The sequence below is a fragment of the Ovis canadensis genome, chromosome 12 (assembly GCF_042477335.2).
Source record: "Ovis canadensis isolate MfBH-ARS-UI-01 breed Bighorn chromosome 12, ARS-UI_OviCan_v2, whole genome shotgun sequence".
NCBI lineage: Eukaryota > Metazoa > Chordata > Mammalia > Artiodactyla > Bovidae > Ovis > Ovis canadensis.
This window is the reverse complement of record NC_091256.1, coordinates 51,869,701-51,895,125: the sequence shown is the minus strand read 5'-3', so window position 1 is coordinate 51,895,125 and position 25,425 is coordinate 51,869,701. Positions and strand designations below refer to the sequence as shown.

The window sequence follows — 25,425 nt, the reverse complement described above, 5'->3', positions numbered from 1 at the left end:
AATACACACAGTTGGATTCTATTTATGTGAAGACCCCCTACATTAGCGGGACACACTAATGTATTTATTCTTCAGAAATGTATACATGGATGGTAAAACTACAAAGAAGAACACAGGAATTATTAAACATTCAAGCTAATGGAGTTGAGTGGGAGAGGTTTGGTGGGGAGTGTTGTTCAGGAGCTTCAAAAGCACATCTAATGTTCTGTTTCATAAGCTGAGTAGAGGGTACATGAGCATTTGCAGTGATTTTATTCTTTAAACCATACGTAAATGTTGTTTAAATATTCTTTTTGTACATATGACACATTTTAAGATGAAAATTTCAAAAAACTCAATAAATTGCTGAATATACCTATTTATTCAACCAATGGTTATTGATGTAAGAGGGTAGTTAAATTTAGTAGTTACTTCAGCCACTGACACTTATTTTTCCAACCTGAGTCTGAGACACTTTTTTCCATCTTGAGTGTATCAAAAACAGGGCTTGCCTGCTCTTTAATAGGAGAGGGCACGTCCCGCCTGCCTGCCTTCCTCCCACCTCTGGAAGACCATGGTTGGGGTGCATGTATGCTCTGCTGCCCATGTCCTTGAGACAGCACAGACATCTGTAGGATAACCTGAAGCTAGAGAGGGTGCCTTCTGTGTAAAATCAAGTTGGAAATAAAAAGCTGTTATCCATAGTATGTCCTTGCTGAACATTTGTGAACAGTGTTCCCCTGTAAACTCTTGGTATCTGCTGAGCAGATGTCTTATTTCCTGTGTTCTGCTAGGCTGGGAGCCATTTATTGAGCCCTGGCCATGCTCCGTATCCTGGCAACAACAGGCTGCTAGTCGTCTCCATCCTCCTCGACTGAAGCTGGAAGCCAAGGCCAAACAGCGCTTGGATGTCAACATCACCTCTGTGCTAATTGGTGAGTGGAAAGTTGTCTTTCAGACACTGGTACCCTTCTGTGCATACGTTCCTTGTCTGGAAGGCTGTTAATTCTGGTTTAACAATTGCCTGGGCCTGTACCAGACATTGCTTACTCCTCACAGCTGCTTTCTTGATAAACCCTAACTTGGCTTCATGGTGCTCCTTACCTCATTGCTCCAGAAGTAGCATCCTATGCTGGTGCTCTTGGTGCTTAAGCAAGAGCTTAGACCATGTGGGAAATACCCATGTCCATGATGAAGTTTCTCCCCATGATGCTTGGCCACTGGGGTTTATTAAATGTCCTGGAAGTGAGTTTAGATTCATTTCTCTCACACTATTCACTGAATAATTCTTGAAATGTATGATTTTGATTGTCTTTAGAGCAACGTCAGTTGTCTGTGCTGTTTCTCATCGATTATCGCGTTGATATAACTCTAAAAATCACCGGGTTAACGGGTTGTCAAGCTAATGGCATGAGCTCTGAAAGTGTCTTTGACAATATTGAAATGTACACTCCTGGATTCAATGTATTGAGTCAGAATCTTGTCCCTATACTTGTCCTTATATCAGAAGAATAGTAACATTATCACACAGTGAGATAGTACCTTTGTTCACCATGAAACTTACTCACTGTTTGAATTACTGATCTGTAGGCTCTGATTTTTGGTAACACTGTAGTGTCTGAGTGATAGTAACACATGCTACAGTTGTGCCTCAGAATCCAAAGGGATTGGTTCCAGCACCACACTCCCTACCCCTCACCTCCCCTGCCCCCATCCACATCTGTGACTGCTCAAGTCCCTTGTGTAAAATGGCCTAGTGCAGTGAATATGGTTGGCCCTCTGTATCTGCCTGCAGAGCCCACAGATATGGAGGGCAGACTGTTCTGCAAATCTGTGAACTTTGTTCAGGGTATGTGTTAGGTTGAGTCTCATACAATATCCATTGTCTTATTCCATGTCAGAGTTAAGAGAATGTGTAGTGAAACGAGACCAGAAGTTTATTGATTCCTAAGTTTTAAAAACAGTTTTACATTTGTAGGTTTCATTAATATCAGCAATGTAATGGTAAATAGATCTCATGATTCTTCTATATTATTTTGGCTTTTCTGTTCTTTCTTATATAATCTGTTCATCTGGAAGTGTAGATAAAGTTTGGGACAGTGTTTTGAAAAGCCATGGTAAATAAGAGCTTACCTCAAACAAAAGAGTTATATTGATATATTTCTTATGATTATCTAATTAAAAATATCCTCTAAAAAGCATTCTTGTCATTGGTAAAGCTATTTTATTTTTTTAACCTTTAATTCCTTATTTCTAAAATTGTGCTGAAACCCAGAAACATTGCTGTGACCTCTTAGTGTTTAAAGAAATATAGTTTCTGTAGCCAAATACTGGAGCTGAAGACCAGAAACTAATCATCCTTGTTTAAATAGTGTGATATTTTAATTAGTAAAGAAGGTCTTTATCCAAGTGTGGTGTGTAATAACTTTGTTAACCTGCTGTTCCGGTTATAATTATCCTGTTGAAAAAGTAAAGCCACTTCCGGAGAACTGTCAGCTGGATTTCAGCCTCCTGAGTTTGGTGGCCTCCTAGCTGGTCTTTCTGCCTCCAAACCCTGCCCCTTACCATGGCATGCCATGCTCTTCACAAAGCAAGTTGTTCTCTTTCCTAGACTTCTTTGCTATGTCCCTTATACCCCAGCATGTTATACCAGAGTCACACCACAGTATTCTGTGTTCCCTAAATGTGACGTGTGCTTTCACATCTTAAAGTCTTTACATGTGCTGTTCTTTCTGCCTGGAATATCCTGTCTAGTCCTATTGGTAACCCTCCCTGCTTCAAGACCCATAACAAAGGTCCTCACGTCTCTGGTGATTGCCATGCACTTGGCTGTGTTGTTCCTCCACTTCTCCAACGCAGAATAAACCTTCCCCTGTTACAAGTTCCCATAGCACTTTGTTTGTATTTTTCTTTTAGCTCCTTTCACAGTATGGGGTAGTTTTGTGGTGATGGTTGTTTTTGCTAATGTTCATTTCTTCCAGTGGAGCATGAAGTTCCTTAGGGAACCAGTTTTCTCAGAGTCCAGCATAGGGCCCCCCATTTAGGCAGGCATTCGATAAAAGCTTGTTTTGCTGAATTGAATTGATCTGACTTGAACTCTCAATCTTTACCATTTGTGTTCTCAATGTCTTTGGGGAATTTTTCCTAGACCAATACATAAGTACCAAGGAATCGTGGATGGCAGATTACTGTAAACAGGACAAGGAAGTAGACCCCACCCCATCTGAAGACTGGATGGGCTCATCAGTGGATCCTCCATGCTTTGGACAAAGTAAGGTTTTTCTCTGCACATGTCTGACTAAATCACCTTTGACCTACACAGCCATGTTTCAGTGAGAAATTCAAATAGAACCATCATTTTCTATGGAAAAACCTACAGGAAATTCCAATTGCCTTCTACAACTGTTTTATTCTGTGGAAGGGACTTTTTTTTTTCTGGCTGAACTTTTCCTCTCACCTCTCATTCCACCGTTGTGGGAGGAGAAGGACCTGCCGTGTGCCATTCCTGAATTCCGGTCACGTGGCGCATGAACTGGGGCACCTGAAAATGCACTGGGGCAGCCATTTGTCAGTTTGTGTTTTGCTCAGCAGAACAGTTTAATTGACTGGACTTTGGGCCTGAATTTTGAAGAACATCTTTTCAGGTGTCTAAATCTAAAGATTAGAGAGTTTGGATATTCTTGAAGAGAGGGAGGGCGGGCTCCCACGTGGAAGCAATTGTTTCATGGTGGGGGGCGGGGGGGGGGCTGTACTATAAAGGAGAAGAGAATTGAATGCCCAGCCTCTGAACGATAGAGAAGTCAGTGTGTTCTCTGTTAACAATGTTTTCTTTCCTTATTTAACGCTTCCCCATGGAGCTCTGATTTCCTCCGAGCTGGGGAGGTTGTGATGGCCAACGGCATGGTCCTTGGTTGTTCCACAAGCCATTGTCATCCAAATTCAACTCAGCCCCAGCTCTTTCAGTGTGGTTTCTTTGGGGAGTCTTGGCCGGACTTCACATAGCTCATGAATACGTAACTATTCCATCTGGTCTGCAAACGTGTCACGGGAAGATGGATTTTCTTAGTGTACGAAGTATTTGAACTGGTTCGTCTCTCCTCAGGGTGTATAAATGGATTTTCTATCTGCCTTGTACTTCTTGAAGGAGGAACAAGGCCACGTCAGCTCTGTTTGCTCTGTGTGTTCCCAGGCTGTTGCTTCTGAGTCTCAAGGCCATTGCTTGGAAGCCAGGGCTTCTCAGATATCATCAGTTTCAATTCTAGCTCCTCCTCTGACCTTCCCTATTTGTGTGTTGAGAGAATGTAATGGAGTCTACCCAGAAGGCTCTAAATAATCTTTGTAATATGTAATGTGTCCTAAAGAGTGTGTTTCTAAAAACATTATTCATGCAGAGGGATCTTAAATCCAGACTCAGTGCAAACACTAAGAAGGCTGAATCTTTAGGATTTTGATGAAGGACTTTCTTTTGTCCCTCTCTCACCTTTTATTTTAACGTCTCCTCCTTCTTTATAGTTAATAAGCTACCGTATGGTAAATGCCTGTGCTAAATTAAGGCTAGATTTTTATTTACTTATGGATTTTTGTGGTTACTTAGGCTTATAAAGTTTTAATGTATCTTTTTAATTAGGCATGAGTGAACATACCTAAATTTCCAAACTCTCTTCTTATTTAGACTTCTTGGATGATAGAATAGCAAGTGGGATTGTATGCTTCTACTAGGCCTGCTAAAGTAATTGTTGGGCATTTGTTTCCAACGTCAGTCGGTTTGGATCTTGTTGAAAAATCACAAACCTTCAGCTCTTACTCTGGAATATTTAGTAATGATCCCCCCCAGATTTGTGCATTTTATTCAGGCCAGCTTCAAAATAAGCCGTTGAACTAGAGGTTCTTAATATGAAGTTCAGCCTAAGGGAGCCACTGATTTCTTACTGTTTCTTTGGCTGGGAAAGAAAATAATGGCTTCTTTTTGGACATTATCATTGGCTTTGCTCAGGAAGGGCTGAGATTCCGTAGGTAAACCTGGATGGCATGGCACCTTAATTCATTAGTTTTGTAATCAGGGACCTTTTATGGAAGTGTTAAAAAAAACATGTTCTAGAAATGTTCATGGTTAACATGTAATGTAAGTAAGACCATGACATAACTCCTCAGCTGAGACTATAGCCTTGGAATACAGGCTGATTATTCCTCTTGAATTTTTGAGACCTGTGGGGGGCTAGCATTCTACTGCTACCACCGTTTCCAATTGGAGCGGAGCAGCTCCCACTAAAATCTGTACTGCTTGTTCTTGGTAACTTTTCTATGCCGTGTGAGAACAAGCATGCTTTAAATTAAAAATCCTCAAAAGGCTGGTCATTCTGTTCCAAGTGAATGTGAGTACATTTTCTTTCCCCAACAGAGAAAAAAAGGAGCATGCTCTGTTGACACAGGCTCCATAGTAAAAGCCAGCATTAAAGCTGTCTGGTTCACCTCATCAAGTGCCTCGTGAGCGCCTAGTGATCACCAAAGGAATGAGCCAATAAGTGCATGATGCTTGCTGTGTTTGTAATGTACACTGTTTGCACTAATGTTTCGGAGACGAATCTTCTTTTTCGCTGTATTGGTTCTCACCCTCTAACTTTGTCTCTCCTGTCTACCAGGCCTCCCCCTTGTCTACCTTAGAACTAGGAGTACAGCCAGTCTGACTAACCTAGAGCACCAGATCTATGCTAGAGGTACAGTACAGCCAAGCGAGGGCTTGCTTTATTTTCCTGTTTCAAGAACTGCCTTGTACATCTTATTTTCTGTGAACACGGGAGCCAAATGGGGGTATACCCAGTTATGAGTACTTTGTTTGAGTAACAGGAAAGATCATTTCCAACTAATGGACAAAGTGCCGTCTTGTATTAGAAGGAAGTGACACGCTGATTCTTATTCTGTCTCTTGCGTCTGCTTTTTAACCTTTAGTGGAAATGAAATCAACTCCACAGTGTATGATGCAGAAACATCCAGTGTCAGTTAGAGGTGATGTCTATACTGAAAATCAAGACAACCGTCCTCCATCAAGCCCTGCAGCAAGTCTTTGTTTATAGACTACTCTGTGAATGTTTATTCTCATGGTAATGCAAAGGGCGGTGTGGAGTAGGAGCTATGATGATCAGGAATGGAGCTCAGAAAAAAATTTCCAGCAAATAATTGCTTAGACAAAAAACTTAATTTCCTTAGAAATGAATTGAGGTTCTTAGGAGGTAGAAAAAAGAATGTTCTTTGTTTCTATCTCTGATCCTTTAAGGGTTCTTGAGAATTTGACTGGTAAGTAAATATGAGAGGCAGACATCATAAACTTCAAGGAATTAGAATCCCAAAATGTTCAGTTCTTCTTTTGTGTGAAGGAGTGCAGTTTAATGTGAATGATTTATGTTTGTCCTTGGCTACCACCACCAGATCCTGGGTCATAGTGTATTTGTAAAAATATACCTTTTGAGCTTCATCTACTAGGAGTTCAGAACAGGGATATTAGTAAATGAGGGCAGTACTATGATTTTTTCCTGAAAGGTTTTGCTAGGATTGATGTTCGTGAAGAGGGCTCCCAAAGCCCAGGCTTGATTCTTCATTGTTTCATGAATTTATACTTCTAAGTTTTTCTTTATCTGTTATTTCATCTTTTGGGCTAAGCAGAGCATTATTCCTGTGTAGTCCATGGGGACAAAAGCTCAGAGAGACTAAGTAATTTGCCTCCATTCACATGAGAGGCCTGGGACTTTATTTCTCATGATTTACAAGCCAGGTCCTTTCTCATAGGCTGAGCTGCATATAGAGCATTAGAACCCGCACTGTGTATAATGGTCACATTTCCCTGGGGATCAGGTCCACAGGGCAGACATTGCTTCAGCTGGAGCTATTTAAACTAAACGTGGATGTGAGGAGCTTGGGGTTCTTGCAGCCTGTGAACCAATTAGGTCTGGTCACTAAAGGAGGTTTCTGAGGCCACCAGGGAATCCTGTTCTCTTTGGTGAGCCCCCCAAAGAGGGGGGCTTTTGTCCTGTGGCGCTATGCCCAAGCCAGGTACACAGCTGATCTGGACTCTAAGTGTGGAAGATGTCCGCTCCTTCCCCTGTGAGTTTAGACTTGTGAGCCTCTCCACGTATTTTTATCCTCAGTGAGGCAGGCTGTTGAAGTCTCTGTGGGTATGTACAATCCACACAATCAGCTTGGGGACCTTAGCAGTGTGCCTACCTAGGCTATTTAATTTCACAGCCATATACTCGTGAATACCTTTATATGGGTTCCTAGCACTTTATTCCATGTTACAGTGTGATCAAAGCTATTTGCCACCTGTTCTTTTTAAATCTAATTTGCAAATGGAAACTTAGCGTCTGGCTCACAGTGGGATATGAAAGCACATCTGGCTTCTTTTCCTCCTGGGCCCTTTATCTCCTTCAGTAAAGCTGCTCTCTGGCTCAAGGAGAGGGAGGTTCCTTTCAAGGTGCCACAGTGAGTACTGTTTACCCTGCTGACAGCTCTTAAATTTTTTACTCCCCCTCTGCTCTTGTCAGCAGCCTCACAGCTACTCCTTAATTTTCAACTTGTTGAACACTTGATTTTTTTTTTTTTAAATCAAGCCTTGGGAACTAAGTGAGGCCATTGGGATGAGAAATGAGCATATTCTAGGTGGAGATTATATTTAGATGCATTTGGGGTGTCTCTAAAAAGCTAACCACTAAGTTGTGGGAACACGCTGGAGCCTACTCACTCAACTTAGACTCCCCTGAGCCGTTCTTTCCAGAACAGAACTTGTCTTAACCTGAAATGGCTTGTTGTGGCGTGTGTAGAGCACTAACTTCTGAAAACTTGAGAAGCTACAAAGGGAAAAGGAAACAGTAGTTACTTTTCAGAAGATGTGACACTGACTTAACCCTACTGCCCCTGTGCCGTACGCGAGAGGTGGGAGAGGCAGGCTTTGGTGGGGTTGGCCTTCTTGATTTTGCTGGCCGGAAACACATGGTCCTAGAAGATGAATTGAATTTTGCTGTAGTCTTCTCAGCCGGCAACTGCAGGCACCTCCAGCTGTCATTTTCTCCACAGCTGCAGACCACTTGGATCCTGGTCTTCCAAGGGCTGTCTTTGTGCTTTAAAACCAGAACAGAGTAAGACTGGGCCTCGCCGGTTTTTGTAGGCCGGGTGTGTGTTGCTGAGCACGTCAGCCTGGAGGCTCCTGGGCTGCTGCTGCCTTCGTAGTTCCTGCTCCCACTTCGCTCTTTCTTCGTGCGGCCAGTAGAGGGAGCACAGGCCCCAGTAGGAGCCAGGGCCTGTGCCCCCAGGAGTGCGCAGCAGGCCGCTCGGGCACCGGAGAGCCTTCCTCAGTCTGTTTCCAGTGTTCATCGTCAGGTCCAGCTCCCCCTAGAATTGGCTCATATGGATCAGTGTTTCTCTCCAGTTTCCCCAATTAGAAGCTGCTTTGTGAAGGAAACCATATTTTGTGTTCCTCTTGGCATCTCCATAGAACCTGCCTAATACAGATGGTGAGGATATCTGTGCCAGAAAAATGAGCTAAAAACTTCACTTAAATAGCTTTGGGATAGTTATCTTTTTGAACTTCCAGAGAGGAAAGCCCACAACTGCATATGTAAGAGAACAGGAAAGGATGTTTTTATTTTTTTATAAATGTGCTTAGTATGACTCAAGGGTAACTGTTATACAAAAGAGAGCTTCCTGAAAGTACAAGTGTTTTGGACAAAGTGATACAAGTACACGTGCTCTGTCTTGCTACAGTTCAGGTTATCCATTTAGAATGGCTTTCTTGGAAGCAGTGGAGGTTCATGTCTGTCTGTCTTGATGCCAGCCGTGTTAGGTCTAACGCCTTCTCCTGAGTTCCGGCCCATAAGAATCACGGGAGAATTGTGAGGTGAGACTTGTCAACCGCCACAGTCAGTTGTTGGGGGACTGAGTCATCTCGTAGTAGGTGGCAGAGTACATGGAGATGTCCTGCTTGGCCTGTCAGCACACCTGTGCTGCTTCGTTCTTTTTTCTCTCCACTATCAGCCTCTGCACAAGAGGCCATGGTGGGCACTGCCTCCAGGTGTGGGGAGGGTCTCTGCTGCACAGATCAGGGCGTGCGCTAACAGCCTTCTGTTTGCTCACAGCGGAGATGAAAGCCCCTAAGCGCCGGCAGCCGTTTGTCCCTTTTGCTCTGAGGAATCATACAGGCTGTACTTTGTGGTTTGCCACCCTGACCACCACGCCCACCAGGTAAGGAACACGGGATCTGTCACCCGGTGCCATCTCTATCACCGCAGGCTCCTGAGTACCAACCCGGCAGAGCAAGGCGGGCCCTCCGTGAGGCTCTTAGGATCCATTGCATTTGAATCAATAATGTGCTGTCTTGCTGAGACTTATGATGGAGGTTCTGGTTTTACATAGAGTCTGTAGTCAGAGAAGTAGATCTTGACTGTGATCTTGATCCTGGCATCCATTGTTTTTAAAGTAAAAGTTGAGCAGTTTAAGGATGTGAAAGAAAAGTCACTCCATCCTTTCTCCTTGGTCTTCATTTCTACTTCCCCCTTTAAGAGAAGCTGTATGCTATTATGAAATCAAATGTTTTGCCCATTTTTCTTCCAAAACTGCCTGAAAATACCTCTCACATCCCTCACCTCTACCCCGAATTATCTTCCAAACCTGCAGCACACTTGAGTCTAGGTGGAACTGGGTGGAGTTGGGAGAACAAATGAGTTCACCTAAACCAAGTGAGAAGGCTCTCTAACAACTTTCTGCCGATTTAGACCTTGGTTCAGCTTTCCAAATGCAGGCCTATCCTCCCAGTTTAGTAGTGAAGTATATGAAATGAGGACCAGAATCAGTTGATTTGAGAATGTATTTCTCCTGCCTCCACCAAGTATGGTAGTGCTCCAGAAGAAACTTTTTTTTTAAGTCACTTTTTAGTTAATAGTCACTTAAAAAAAAAGTCACTTAAATATTGGGTTGGCCAAAAAATTCATTCAGGTTTTCTAATACTATAGTTAAAAGTCACAACTATCTTACATAACCCCTAGGGTACCAGACTCTACTGCTGGCAGCAGGTGATTCTGCAGTGATTGCTTTCCAGCTATTTGTAAAGTTTCAAATGTTGTGATTGGTTATGAAGTTAACTTGAGTTATTGACCTTTAAGGTCCTCTTTTGCAGCCAGGTTATATGGCCTTATTGCTACAAATTGCATCCTGAGAGGGTTTCTGCTTCCAGCCCTGAGTTCTGGGTGAGAGGGAGGTGGCGAGAAAGAGAGACTAGCTAATACCGTCTGCTTTGGTTCCAGGGCTGCACTGTCTCACAGCGGGAGTCCAGGGGTGGTTCCGGAAGGGAACGGGACACTTCTTGATGATGCTCACAATGTTAGCGAGTGGCGAGAAGTCCTGACGGGTGAAGAGATTCCCTTTGAATTTGAAACAAGAGGAAAGCTAAGACACAGGTAAAACGTGGTTTTCTTTTTGCCTCAAAAAAAAGGGGGGATATATATATATATATATATATATATATATATATAAATAATTGTCCCAGTTTTGCCTCTTCACTTTCCTTTGTTAATGACTTTAATGATTTATTTTTAAAAGGCATTTAGAAAACCAGTGTTTCCTTTTAAAAAATATAATGACTATTTGGGAATCCATTTCTTTCCATCAGTTATCCCTTTATTTGACATGTGAGGTGGTAACTGGTATGTTCCATGTAACTACTTTTGAAGCATAGACAGATCATTGCTCTCCAGTTCATTGCATCCTAGCTGGTTTTCATGATGGAGTGGTGACATGGTCTTATGAAAAACATTATCAAAGCACAGTGAGTTTTAAGCTACACATGTACCCTTTCAGCAAGCAGATGGTTTTAGGAAGCAAAGCCGGTTTTTTCTTAATATTTACTTATTTGGCTGTGTCAAACCTTAGCTGTGGCACGAGGGATCCTCACTGTGTCATGTGGGGTCTTCGTTATGGTGCATGGACTCTCTAGTTGTGAGGCTCAGGCTCTCGAGTGTGTGGGTTCAGTCGTTGAGGCTTATGGGTTTAGTTGCTCCATAGCATGAGGGATCTTAGTTCCAAGACCAGGGGTGAGACGCATGTCCCCTGCATTGGAAGGATTCTTAACCGGTGGACCCCCAGGGAAGCTGCATAAGATACTCTCATTCTAAGAATAACTCACTTAGGGAGACCACTTGATGCACTTGATGCACTCAAGGCCACCAGCCGAAGGCTGGGAATAAATGCGAAAGAACATTGTGCCTGGTAACCGACAGGCTGTAAAATGTATAATAAAATGTTCTTTTACTTGCCAACGTTTTTAAGTAGAAGGGCTGTCTGGTGGATACTGAACAGTTAAGATTTGAGCGTTTGCGCCTCAACATCTAAAACTTCAGAGACTGGCTTCAGCCTTCTGTGGTCACATGTGTTCTTGGTGCGTTGATTCTTTGTATGCAGACGTGCTGCTCAGACACTTCTTCCTTCCATATAGCTCTGCGCCTGTGCACATTACTCCCTAATGGCAAGAGTTCTGAACTTGGGTGCCTCCAGTGATTTTTAGGAAAAAAACAGTTTATAAAAAAAAATCTCTGCGCTGGGCACATGTACCTGGAAACCATGTTAGAATTTCCAGGGAAGAGTGGTGAGCATTTTTCTGTTCCACAGAGTTCCTGGAGAAGCTAATTATAGAACCATTTGCTGTATTTCTTAATAAGCACTGCCTCTGTTGTAGGAGCGGTTTGGCTTTTTTGTCATTTCCCTTTCCATGTTTTGTAACTCATTTCAAGTCCCACCTTTCTGCTTGAATTCATTGAAATAAATGCCTTCTCTGGCGTTTCCCCCTTTGGCATCCTGTCCCCCACTCCCTGCCTCCCTCCCTTCTTCCCTTCCTGTCAGCCTCAAGTCCAATTCCTCATTTCAGGCTTCTGGCTTGAATTAGGCAGAATCTAAAATAGAATTAAATGTGCAATTTCCTCCCGTTCCTCCTGTTCTGCCCACTGCCTTCTGCTGCAGTTTCAGCAGAGCACTTTAGCCCTAAAACCCTGCGGGCTCTGTGTCTCATTACCCTGTCTGTAAGCTTCTAGGACTGAAGCCCAGTGACTGAGTGTGGTTCTGAGAGAAGCTGGAGATTCCACAAAAGAACCAAGGAGAAAATGTCGTTTTAGGCATTTCCAAGAGTGTGGTTGTGTGATTACATTGCTAGTGCAGCATTTTCACTACCCCACTGTCCCACTTTTAGCTGATGTTATCATTTCATAAAGGTTCAAGTGTAGGGGTGGGTGGAAAACAGACCCGAGCTAGTTCACCTGGTTTGTACAGAGGGAGGGCAGTTGCCACTCTTACTCAAGCTCTGTACATCTTGCAGTTTTGTTTTAAGCATAAGACACAGTTAAAAATATCCTCTTGATTTCCCTTGCATTAGGTAATCACCAAAAAGTTTGGCCAGCTGGGTTTTTATGTCATTATGCAGTAAATCCGATTTCAGGCTTTGCTTCTACTCCTCCCTTGATAGGATTGTGCTTAATGTCTTTTTCCGTGTTCTGCCTGACAGACACACCCATGACCTCCGGATCCATCAGCTGCAAGTAAGAGTGAATGGCTGGGAGCAAGTGAGCCCAGTGTCTGTGGACAAAGTCGGGACCTTTTTCCGATACGCTGCACCAGATAAGAATTCCTCGTCCTCTACGGTGTGTGGCTGTGGCAAGGGTGTTCAGTGGCAGGGTTGTGCCTTGGCCACACACCCTCAAAGCCAGGCAGTCAGACAGGCCTGTAGTAGCCTTGCTCTAGTGAAATCTTATTTCTTTTTTTAACTTTTTATTTTATATTGGAGTATAGCCTGATTGACAATGTTGTAATAGTTTTAGGTGACAGCAGAATGACTCAGCCATACATTTCCATTCTCCCCCAAACTCCCCTCCTATCGAGGCTGTCATATAACACTGAGCAGAGTTCCCTGTGCTATACAGTGGGGTCCTTGTTGGCTCCACTGTAAATGAAACTTTCTCGTTCTTTGTTTTTCTTAGCGCTGGGAAGAATACCCAAGATTATTTTGGGTCAGTCATAGGCGCTGATAATCACCATATAGATAAGCCAGCCAGTGGTTAGTTTTAGTAGAAAAACAGGACCTAAAATTGGCATCAACACATATTACCCTACCTGTGCAACTCCATTTTATCCTCACCTAGACCAACTGGCAATTTACAAGCTTGCCAAACATACATTGTCTTTATTCCACGTATCATTATGCTTCCTTTATATTCTATCTTCACTACACTTTAATGAGGCTACTCCTTGATCCTTCTAGCTCTGTGTCTCCAAATTCTCCTCTCTGGCATAAAGACAGATGTCCGCTGTTGTTTATTTTCTGGTCACACATCCTCTTACATACCCTGGCCCTGATTTTACCCAGCTGTAGTTCTAGAGGTTGGAGGCCAGCCTGGAGAATGCAGCATTCCTGACCAGAATGTGCAGGTGGAGGCTGACATCCCAGCTGATAGGACCGCCGTGGGTGCTCTTGCCAGACAGTCATACTTCGAGGGGTAATGGTGTTCCTTGTTGAGTAGCCAGTGGTGACTAGAAAAGCACAGATTTGCAGAGATGTGGGAGCTTTCCTCATGCTCGCTTGCTTCATGAAATATGTTCTTGAAAGACACTGATGTTTTCACGGTCCGTCTCATGCCCCAAGTTTCTTAGAAAAAGAAGCTTTGTTTCAAGATTACTTTTTTCTGCCCAAGTTCACATCTAGGAACAAAAGGACCAATTCCCCCCAGAGACACCTTTCTATTGTCTTGATGTATCCTGGAGAATTTTGTGTATATTGAATGATTGTAAAAGGAATATTGTTTTTCCCATATCTTCCAAGATGCTTTTTCTTCATAGTAGACCATACTTTACCCAGGAGTATTTATAAACATCGCCCTTGTAAACAACTCAAGTTGTCATTGAATTTAACGATGTCTGTGTCTTAGCTCTGTACTGATTCTTTGACTTTGGGGATCTTTCTTAGATCGGCAGCCCGAGCAGCAGGACAAATATTATCCATCCCCAAGTTTATGTGAGTATGATTTTTCTGTATCACTGTGTTTACTGAATGTACACATAGCTCCTGATGACCGCTGGACTCTGTGGTTGGAATTTATCTTTTTCATTTTCTGTTAATGATTTCCTTCCTTTTAAAAGAACTTGCAAGGAAATGTTTTCACCTAACTTGATGTGAGACTGAATATTATAGGGAAGGAGGGAAAAAGGGCAAATGGTTTGGTCCAAGGTCTCTTTTTCTAAGTTAAATATAAATTAACCTTTGTACAGCTATATGTATTTTACAGGTTTTCCCCCAAAGGTCAACATGAAAGTAACTCAGAATGAAAAATAGTAAGCTTCCCTCCCCCATTTGATTTTTGAAACATCACCACAGGCTGACATTAAGAGGCTGTTTTGTGGTTTTTGCTTGTAATTTCTTCTCCCTGAGGATAGTAAGTTTTAAAATGTGAAATTTCAGATAAGCATAGAGGCAACAAGATCGAGATTTAAGACAGTTGTTACTGGGCCCTCGTTCTCCCGGGCTTTGCTGGGCTGGGTCAGCAGAGGCTTTCATGATAATTGTGTCCTTTTGATAACACTCTAGGAGGCTGTACTCCACCTTAAATTTTTTTTCTTTTTTAATTTAAAAAATTTATTTGTTTTTAATTGGAGGATAATTGCTTTACAATATTGTGTTGGTTTCTGCCATATCTCAACATGAATCAGCCATAGGTATATGTATGTCCCCTCCCTCCTGAACCTCCTTCCCAACCCGCATCCCATCCCACCCCTCTAGGTCATCACAAACACCAGGTTGAACTCCCAGTGTTACATAGCTCCTTCCCATTAGCTGTGTATTTATACATGGTAATGTACATGTTTCAGTGCTACTCTCTCCCTCTCCTGCCCTCGCTGTGTCATAAGTCTGCTCTCTGTGTCTGAGTCTCTATTCCTGCCCTGCGAATAGGTTCATCATATTAGGTTCTAGATATAATATGTGTTAATATATAATATTTGTTTTTCTCTTTCTGACTTACCTTACTCTGTATAACAGACTCTAGGTTCATCCACCTCACTAAAACTGACTCAAATGCAATCCTTTTTATGGCTGAGTAGTATTGCATTATATATATGTACTCCAGCTTCTTTATCCATCCCTCTGTCAACTAACATCTAGGTTGCTCCCACGTCCTGGCTCTTGTAAATAGTGCTGCAGTAAACATGAGGGTACGTTTATCTGTACTCTTCCTTTGCGTTGGAACTACCTGGAAGTTTTGATTTAAAACATGGATCTTTTCCTTTGGTTGTTTCTTAGGTTGGTTTTCACATAGTGTTTGTTTTAATGAAAAAACTAGCAGTATGGAAAGCTTAGATGTTGTGTCGTTTATTTCTCCAATAAAAAAAAAAGCAGTATCAATATATTCTGAGTACTCAGAGTAATAGTTTTAAAAACCTTCTATTTTACCTAATGTGAAATTTTATATTAAAAAAAAAAAAACAAAACCCTAAATTCTTGGCACATGGTAGTGGCACAAAGTGTGTGTTAAATGTGTGCATGGATACATGAACACAAATAGGAAACAGTGGCTGCACCTATAAGATCAGAAATAGATCAGTTTCCTCTAGTATCTTGGATGGCATCATTGACTCAATGGATACTGAGCAAATCCTGGGTTTTAGTGAAGGACAGGAGGCCTGCAGTCCATGGGGTCTCAAAGAGTTGGACACGACTGAGTGAGTGAACAGCTAGTACCTTGAGTTTTATGAACCTTGGTGTCCTGTTAAAAAAAAGTGATTATTGAGCAGAACTTAGATTATTATCATTGTGAAGAAGTTTTCTTTTAAAGTTCTTTGAAATCCAAATGTTGGCTTTTTATAGGTATGTCAACAAACAGTGTATGGACATGTTGAGTAAATTTCATCACATTTAGGAAAAAAAGTTATTCTTCCTAGGAAAGGCATGCCAGTACAAATAGCTCTTCAGAATTGGCTGTTATAATAGTGGGTATTAAAGGATATTCACTCCTATTAAAGCAGAGTGGTTTTAGAGCTTAATGACTCATTTCACTGAAGATATATAGTCACAGTAAGATGCTTTATGTAGGCCTTCTGACCACTATTATTATACTTGGCGTGATTTTCAAATGCCACACTTTTTTTATTATTTCTCTCTTTTCCATAGTTCTCTTCACTCCCACCCGTCCGGGTCGTCTTTGCAGTGACAATGGAAGGCAGTGCTCGGAAGGTGATCACCGTCCGATCAGCCCTCATTGTGAAGAACAGACTTGAGACGCCGATGGAACTGAGACTGGACAGCCCGTCAGCTCCAGACAGTGAGTTCTGACACTGCCTCCTTGTACCCTGAGCTGGACTTCGGGGTGGGAGACATGCCTGAGTGCTAACATGTGTTTCTGTGGCAGAGCCCGTGGTCCTTCCTGCCATCATGCCAGGAGACTCTTTTGCTGTGCCTTTACACCTTACTTCTTGGAGACTGCAGGCCCGGCCCAAAGGACTGGGTGTGTTTTTCTGTAAAGCTCCTATTCACTGGACCAATGTAGTGAAGACTGCTGAAGTCAGTAGCAGCAAACGAGAATGCCACTCCATGGACACGGAGAAAAGCCGGTTCTTCAGGTAAGCATGGCACGGTAGTGCCATGTAGATTTTGCCATTTTTTTTCCCTTTATGCTTTCTCTGAGGACCCTTAGTGATTCATTTGTGCTTATTGAAAACCCTAAAGTTCTTACTTCTTAAGTGTTAGAGTTCATAAAAATTCAAGAGTTAACCCTGGGCAGGAGAATGGCTGTTACTTACCACCTAATATTCATGGGAGAAATAACCACAAACCCAGTACTCACATATATGTGATTAGAAAGTGGTCTGTCTGCATCAGCTTAAAGAGAAGACATGGAAAGGGACTTCCCTTGTGGTTCAGTGGTTAAGAGTCCACCTTGCAATGCAGGGGATGCAGGTTTGATCCCTGGTCCAGGAACTAAGATCCCACATGCCACAGAGCAACTAAGCCCAAGTGTCTCAACTAAGACCTGATGTAGATAATAGATATATAAGCATATGTGTGTGTGTGTGTGTGTGTGTGTATTTATTTATTTATTTTAAAAAGAGTACATATCTGGAGAGGGAAGAAAAAACAATGGCAAGTTCTGATTCCTACATTGGGGAGCAAAATCCTAGAGGTGGGAAATTTTCAAATGACAGATTTCAAAGGAATGTGGGTAAAGGTACATCTAATACTGACTTTTCTTGGGGACTTTGACAAAATTGTCATGTAGACTCCTCATTTCCTCTTCTGAAGAGTACAAGTAATATGATACTAGAGTCAATGTTAGAAAAAACACTGGATTGCTATTGTGAGATCTTTCTAAACTTAGACTTTAAACTTGTTTAAATGAGAGATGATCAGCTTTAGTTTCCTTTATAGCAAAGACAGGCATATACTTAGTTTAAGAAGATGATAAAGGAGAACAAGAAGAATATAAAGAATGCCAGTATACCCTTTATCCAGATTTACCAGTTGTTAACAGACTACTCTTGGTGACTTATAAAATGAGAAAACAATAAAGATATAAATGGTTTTGAACAGTGCTGTTAGGCAGCTTGTTAAAATTGGCATTTATGAAACATTTTAACCATCGATTCCAGTTGCATTTTTATTTCAAGTATCTGCGGACATTCATCAGAAGAGACCATCTCCTGGGCCATAAAACAAAGATCAACAAATATTAAAGAATTGAAACCCCTCACAATGTATTTCATTATTGTGATAGTTATTAAGTTAGACACCAATGACAATAAGGTGCTTGCAAAACCCCTAATATTTGCAAATTAGGCGATACATTTCTAATAACTTGTGGGTTAAAAAGACATCACAAAGAAAATAATATTTTTAAATGAATACTAATGAAAACTAGGCATATTAAAATATGGGGGATGAAGCAAAGGCAGTCCTAAAGGGCAGTGTGTAGCTTTTAATGCTCACATTAGGAAGTCAGGAAGACGTAAAATCACTGCTCTAAACTTCTTCCTTAACGTAGAAGAGCAAACTAAACACAGAGAAATAGGAAAAGAAAAGAAGTATGAAAATCAACAAAGTAGGAAATAAACAATAGGAAAAATTAACAGTGTCAAAATTGGCTTTTTGAAAAGATTCACAAGCTTGATAAACCTCTAATAAGACCAATCATGTTGCGAGGCAAGAAAACACAAATTGTCCGTATAAGGAGTAGAGAAAAAGAATTGCTCTAGACCCACCCTACAGATATTAAAAGATTTGTTATAAACAATTTTATGTAAATAAATTCCACACTGGAAGGATAAATTTCTTGAAAGATACAGATCGCCAAAACTAACACAAAAAAGAAATAGGAAACTCAAATAACCCAATATCTATTAAAGAAATTTAATTTATAATACAAAGGCTTCACACAAAGAACATTTAGGACCATAAAACTTCACTAGTGAATTCTACAGACATTTAGGGAAGAAATCAGACAAGCTCTTTGCAGACTCTTTCAGAAACTAGGGGAGGAGGGAATAGTTTTGACTTATTTTAAGAGGCCAGCATTCCTGATACCAAAAGTGATATAGTTATTATTAAAGAAAGAAAAAAAGAAAACTACAAACTAGTATTCCACCATGAAGAGAGGCAAAAATTCTTAACAGAATACTCCTGAATAGAATCCAGGGAGTGAAGTTTATCCCAGTAATATAATAAGCTTAACATTCAAAATTGATAAATGTTTGGGTTTTTTTTTTTTTTTTAAGTATGTGTGTGTTAATTGCTTAGTCATGTCCAACTCTTTGTGACCCTATGGACTATATAGCTCACCAGGCTCCTTTGTCCATTGGATTCTCTAGGCAAGAATACTGGAGTGGGTTGCTGTTCCCTTCTGTATGGGATCTTCCCCATCCAGGGATTGAACCCAGGTCTCTTGCATTATAGGCAGGTTCTTTACCAACTGAGCCGTCAGGGAAGCCCTTTAAAAAGTATGAGACTTTATTTTATCAAGACTTATGAATTCCAGATCAACCTATGGAAATCAATTACATGCTTATATTTTAGCCGTGAACAAATGGAAAATGTGATTTTAAGAAACACCATTTACAGTAGCACCAAAAATTTTTATTATTTAGGAATCAGTCTAGGGAATGATATACCAGTCTTTTACCCTAAGAATTACAAAGCTTTGCTGAGGGATAGTAAAGAATCTGCCTGCCCGTGCAGGAGATGGGGGTTTGATCCCTGGATCGGCAAGATCCCTTGGAGAAGGAAATGGCAACCCACTCCAGTATTCTTGCCTGAAAAATCCCACAGCTAGAGGAGCCTGGTAGGCCCCAGTCCATGGGGTCACAAAAGAGTCAGACACGATTTAGCGACTGAACAGCAACAAAATTAATGAAAACCTATTAACTAAGTGGAAAAACAATCAGGTTCATGAATTGGATTGTTAGGATTTCCATTCTCACTAAATTGATCGGGAGATACAACCCAGTTGGTTATCAATAAAATGAGTTTTTAAAAAAATGGCATATGAACCAAATACGGACACATACAACAACATGGCTGAATCTGGTTAAAACTCAATGCAAAAAAAAAAAACCCCACACAGAAAGAGTAAATACATCCTGTATCATTCCATTTATGCCATTCAAGAACAGACACAGCTAACTTATAATGATGACTATCAGAAACTGGTTGCTTGAATGATGGGGGAGGATATTGATTGGAAAGGGATATGAGGGGACTTTCGGGGATGAGAGAAATGTTCTGTAATTGGTTTTGGGTGGTGTTTATCGAGGTGTGTATAATTGTCAGAATTCATCAAACTGAACATGTAAAATCCATACTTTTTATTGTGATTTGATTATGCCTTAGTAAATGTGTTTGGACTGAAAATTGCAAATATCTTACCAAATTATTGAACCATTGAAATGTTATCCTGTCTCAGACTCATCTAAGGAGAAAAAATTCAAGCTCTTTATTCAAGCTGATTATTTTTACACCATTTTGTCATCACAGGTTTTGTGTGGCCATAAAGAAGGAGAATTACCCAGATTACATGCCCTCCAACATATTTTCTGACAGTGCAAAACAGATTTTCAGACAGCCTGGGCATACCATATACCTCCTGCCGACAGTGGTCATCTGCAACTTGCTCCCTTGTGAACTTGATTTTTATGTTAAAGGAATGCCCATTAATGGGACACTGAAACCTGGCAAGGAGGTGGCTCTCCATACAGCTGATACCTCCCAGAACATTGAACTGGGTAAGGGTTTAGTCAAATAATTATTTGTAATTATTCTGTGAAAGTGTCAGTGGATATCTTATGACTATTTGGCATACATTTTGAAGGAATTGTAGCACATATAATACTGCAGTAAGTTGGCTCAGGGACTTCCTTGGTGGTCCAGTGGTTAAGACTTCACGTTCCAATGCAGGGGATGTGAGTTTGATCCCTGGTCGAAGAGTTAAGATCCCACGTGCTTCCAGGCCAAAAATCTAAAACATAAAACAGGAAAATATTGTAACAAATTCAATAAAGACTTTAAACAATGATCCACATCCAAAGGAAAAAAATGCGCCAGCTCAGAGGATTTATACAGTTAAAAAAGCAAAACTTCTAACATAGAAAATCGTAGAAACAAAAAAACTGAACAAAACTAAAAGATCTCAAGGCAAGCACTCAACATAACCTTTTTTCTTGTGTTGCTCAAAGGAAGTCATTTTGTCTTTTCAAACCATGCTTTTTACCAGCTGTAGAATGAACAAAATCATATATCTCTCCTCTTTTAGGAAAGGGGAAAACGTTTGCCAAGCACGCTCAGTATCCCAGGCAGTATGTCAAATACTTTGACACACATATTCTCGTGTAATCCTTACAGCAGTAGTTATGAGTCCCATTTTACTGATGAAGACATTGAGGTTTGGAATAGTTAATACATCAAGTCATTTTCAGTTGTAGGGATGAATGAAGTGAAGGTAGAGAGAGTCACTATGATAATCTGTACCTCTTGTAGCAAGAGGGTCCTTCCGGATTTGGGACAGAAAGAATGTTTCTTTAAGGCTGCTGTAGACATGTTGAATAATAAGGATGTAGATATTTACCTTTTTTACAGTTTTGTAAGTGATTTCATTCTGTCATCTCATTTGATCTTCACAACAATGGATGTCTTAGGCAGAGAGACAGCTGTGGCCCCCATTTTACTGATAAGGAACCTGAAACTCATTGAACTTCAGCAGCGTGTCCCACAGGGAAAAGCTTACATTTTTGAATACGTAAATGCTTGAGCTTAATCTCGAAAAGAAAAAATACTGCAACCCTACTTGTCTGTTTAAAAAAAATAGGTCTTTGCTCTGATATTTAAATGTTTCTTCAACAAATATTTACTGAGCCCCTGTGTAGAATGGAAATGCCCTCCCACCCTCCATCACTATGGGCTCTTTGAGCACTCCTTGTCTTCACTCTCATTGTTTATAGGGAGCATCACTTTTAATAAGAAGCTCTTGAAGTAGATACTGCTGTTATCCCCTTTTGGCAGATGGACACAGTGAAGTTAAATAGCTTGTCCCATGTCACACAGCTGTGAGGACAGACTGGGAATTTGAAGCCAGGCAGTGAGGCTGCAGAAAACCTTAACTCTTATCCTATACTTGGTGTTTATTGGGTTTCAGACACCCAGCTGAGGGCCTGTGTAGTCAACTCTTGAATAACCAGAGCTGTGACTGATAACTTTCATTCTTCTAATTATTACACGGTTCAGACTCTCTAGTGTGACTTCTAGACCATATTTATTCTCACCCCAGCTAAAGGGAGATGGCCATTCTAATAAGGTTTCCGCCAGTTGAATGAATACTGTAGTTACTGACTTTTCCAAGAGGAATCAAATTTAGTTTGGCTGTGGGCTCTTTTGACAAACTATAAAGTGAAACTCAGAAAGACAGTAGTTTTATCTTTCTTTAGGGGTGTCCCTGGAGAATTTTCCACTCTGCAAAGAATTGCTCATTCCACCCGGAACCCAAAACTATATGGTAAGAATGAGGCTCTATGACACCAACCGGCGGCAGCTGAACCTCACCATCCGGATTGTGTGTCGAGCAGAAGGATCTTTGAAGATCTTCATTTCAGCTCCGTATTGGTTGATTAACAAAACTGGTATGTACAGCTCCACACACTAAATGGAGCCAATGCAAACAGATTAGCTCAACAGTGTAAGCTGCTGAACCTTTCTCACTCCGTAGAAGTGCTTTAATCATGGTCAAGACTGGCCTTTTGGACAACGACTGAGTCCACTGAATAAATTCAGTCATCACTTTTTTCCCCCTTGATGATATTTTTTCCTTTTATTATTTGCATCTGTCTTGGATATACTGGGTGGGATTGATATAAATATTTCCCCTCCTTCCTAAAGGGCTACCACTGATCTTCAGACAGGACAATGCAAAGACGGATGCTGCAGGCCAGTTTGAAGAACACGAGCTGGCCCGGAGCCTGAGCCCTCTCTTATTCTGCTATGCTGACAAAGAGCAGCCAAACCTGTGAGTACAGTTACTTATGGGAAGGGGAAATAAGCTCCCAGGGAAGGGGAGAATTAGCAAAGGCTATAGTATATCCGTGTAAGTAGAAATAGACTGTAGATAACCATCCTGACTTGGCAGGGGGACAGCACCATGACTTAATGGGATTTTTTTCGGATCTAATTTCTGTGTTATTCGATATGGAAAATAAACCATTTGGTTTTGGTGTATAATGAAAGCCAGTTTTATTTTCCATGTATTGAAGTGGTTCTATTCATAACTCTGCTGATGGTGAGAGACCCACATGCTCTCTTTTCTACGTGGTTTCTCTCTCCTGGAAGCACTCAGCGCAAGCAGAGGAGCTGGCTTCAGAGGGAAGACAGGTTGGCCTGTTGGTAGAGAGCCTGCACCCCATTAATCCAATCCAGGCCATCTTGTGTATTAGATTCTGAAATCCATCTTTCTGTTGAAATAAAGTGTGCCATTTCGAGATCTCAAAGCACTCATTACCTGTTTAAACACAGGAAAAAGCAACAATTGTGAGGATTAGCAGACATGTCCTTCTTAATGTATAGTAGGGCATTAAGGAAATGACAACCCACTCCAGTATTCTTGCCTGGGAAATTCCATGGAGGAGCCTGGTGGGCTACAGTCCAGTGGGTCACAAAGAGTCAGACATGGCTGAGTGACTAAGCACAGGGCATTAATTCACTTTATTTATTTTTTCTTGGATTTGACATTCTGCTTTTTACAGTGGTCTTCTGATATTTAGCCTTAACCCAAAAATATGTAGGTGAATCTGACACTGCTAAAATGCCATACCCCATTATCTATAGAAGGATGCTGCAAACTTAGAGGAGGGCCACTCCAGTGGATACAGATGCATCTATCTACCTAGAGGTTGGGCTGGAGTCAGGAGAGGACTGACCAGGGTGCTGGCCAGTAGGAGACACAAAACAGCCGCTTGACATGGGCAGCAGGCCCAGGCTCACTGTTTCCCTGAATGGATCTTGACAGTTTTAGATCCAGCGCTTGAAATTCAAAACACAGTTTGTTTTGTCCGTCAAATTCAGTTTCCAAAGCCTTTCCACGTAGATGATCTCATTTGATTCTCCCAACATTTCAGTGGATTAGGCAGCACAGCAAAGGAATGAGAAAACTGAGGAAGATGAGGAAACTGAGGCCCAGGGAGAGTTATTTGCCCAAAGTTACATTGCTTGTTAGTGGTGGAGCTGGAACACACATCTGGGAATTATGTTTCCAGGATCCATGACAGGATGCTGGCCAACTGCATGGTGCTTTGCTGTTATAATAGCACCAGGCCCTTGAATGAATGTACCATTAGCTGCATCTTCCGTACATACTTCTCTTGTATGTTCAGGGTATTTCATGAACCCTTGAAACACAGAGTCAGGAAAGTATCAGTTTGCTTTAAATCTTTGTTTTTCAGATATTGTAGCATTTTCCTCATGCCTTATGCTCCCAGAATCGGTTTTCCCCTAAAATGTCTAATTGTGGAGGTCAATACATGTCACACGTTGCTGAACTGTGACTACCTCTCAGATTGAGTTTTGACCACTGATTAATTGCCTCTCTGTGTTTGGGAATAACATGAAAATGAGGAAGAGTCAGTGTTAGAGTTCTAATTTTGGCCGACAGCCACAGCAAGGCTTCCTGATTAGAACAGGTAGAATAGACTTTCTTATGGATGAATGTCTATATACGTCTTTGCTTTTCTGCCCCACAGCTGCACGATGAGAATCGGAAGGGGGATTCACCCTGAAGGCATGCCAGGCTGGTGTCAGGGCTTCTCCCTGGATGGTGGTAGTGGCGTCCGAGCTCTCAGAGTCATCCAGCAAGGAAACCGCCCAGGGCTGATCTATAACATTGGTGGGTTACATTTGGGGGAGGGGGAGAATTTAAACCATGGGCCGACGACTTCAGGCTTGGAGGGGTAAGCTGGCCCTACATTTTGGTCTGTCTGCAAGTGCTGGTTTTCTCATTTGCCATTGGGTCAGGTATCCATTCTCTGAATGCTAGATTGATATCATCACAGACCTAGTCTCCTAGGGATCCAAGGAGCTACCTAAACACTGCCCCTTTGAGGTCTGAGGCTGTTTAGTTTCAGACTCACCTGTGTCAGGAAAGTATCAGTTTGGCTTGAATCCTTATTTTTCATGGCAATAATAGGAACACTTAGAATGCTTTTCATCCTCCATTTCCCACGCGTTCATTGAAATCTGCAAGCCCTAAGAGGGCAAGAAGCATTGTTTTCCTTGAAACTGAAGCTTAGGGGTTAAGTGACTTGTGCAGATATAAAGGGAACGTCTGGGTTGGAATTAGGATTATGACTGAGGTGTCCACATTTGAGGCAAAAAATATAAAATGCACTTGGTGGTTATGGATAATTAGAAATCCCTAAGCTAGCTTAGAGGGCTTCCCAGGTGACTCAGTGGTGAAGAATATCTGCAATGCAGGAGACACAGGTTTGATCCCTGGATTGGGAAGATCCCCTGGAGAAGGAAATGGCAACCCACTCCAATATTCTTCCCTGGGAAATCTCATGGACAGAGGAGCTTGGCAGGCAAGAGTTCATGCAGTCACAAAGAGTTGGTCACAACTGAGCACACATGACTAATCTAGATTGGTGCTTTAACACTTTACACGCACAAGCTTGCTTAGATTCTAGAGGTGGGGAGCACCAAGGGAAGATGTGCCTATGCCTGTGTGCCTCAAAAGATGTCACAAAAGATTAAGACAAACTTGATTTAATTATGTCTCAGATTTGAAGTGTTAGCAGTGCATCCTTCCTTTCCTGTATAACTTCCGGGCTTTCAAAGCATTGTTTACTGTTGAATATTGGGAAACCATTGAGCTCTCTGTGGTAGTGGAAATGTTCTATCTTGTACTGTCT

The 25,425-nt window shown here is 41.6% G+C and overlaps 1 protein-coding gene across 8 annotated transcripts in view; it reads left to right on the top strand.

Moving 5' to 3' along the window:
- The window catches only part of VPS13D (vacuolar protein sorting 13 homolog D), a 266,019-nt gene that overhangs the window by 91,206 nt on the left and 149,388 nt on the right, over window positions 1–25,425 (top strand). For 5 of the 8 annotated variants that reach the window (XR_011247485.1, XR_011247487.1, XR_011247488.1 and 2 more), the window contains exons 38-50: window positions 774–914; window positions 3,128–3,250; window positions 5,619–5,693; window positions 9,102–9,207; window positions 10,266–10,418; window positions 12,512–12,647; window positions 13,967–14,014; window positions 16,163–16,313; window positions 16,401–16,611; window positions 20,015–20,262; window positions 21,958–22,149; window positions 22,406–22,532; window positions 24,259–24,401. Coding sequence is in view for 4 of the 8 variants with exons in the window: in XM_069544702.1 (XP_069400803.1) it covers window positions 774–914; window positions 3,128–3,250; window positions 5,619–5,693; window positions 9,102–9,207; window positions 10,266–10,418; window positions 12,512–12,647; window positions 13,967–14,014; window positions 16,163–16,313; window positions 16,401–16,611; window positions 20,015–20,262; window positions 21,958–22,149; window positions 22,406–22,532; window positions 24,259–24,401 (1,854 nt within the window). In the remaining 4 variants the exon portion in view is untranslated. The remainder of the gene's footprint in view (window positions 1–773; window positions 915–3,127; window positions 3,251–5,618; window positions 5,694–9,101; window positions 9,208–10,265; window positions 10,419–12,511; window positions 12,648–13,966; window positions 14,015–16,162; window positions 16,314–16,400; window positions 16,612–20,014; window positions 20,263–21,957; window positions 22,150–22,405; window positions 22,533–24,258; window positions 24,402–25,425) is intronic. The other 3 variants (XR_011247486.1, XM_069544704.1, XM_069544703.1) reach the window with 1 other exon arrangement.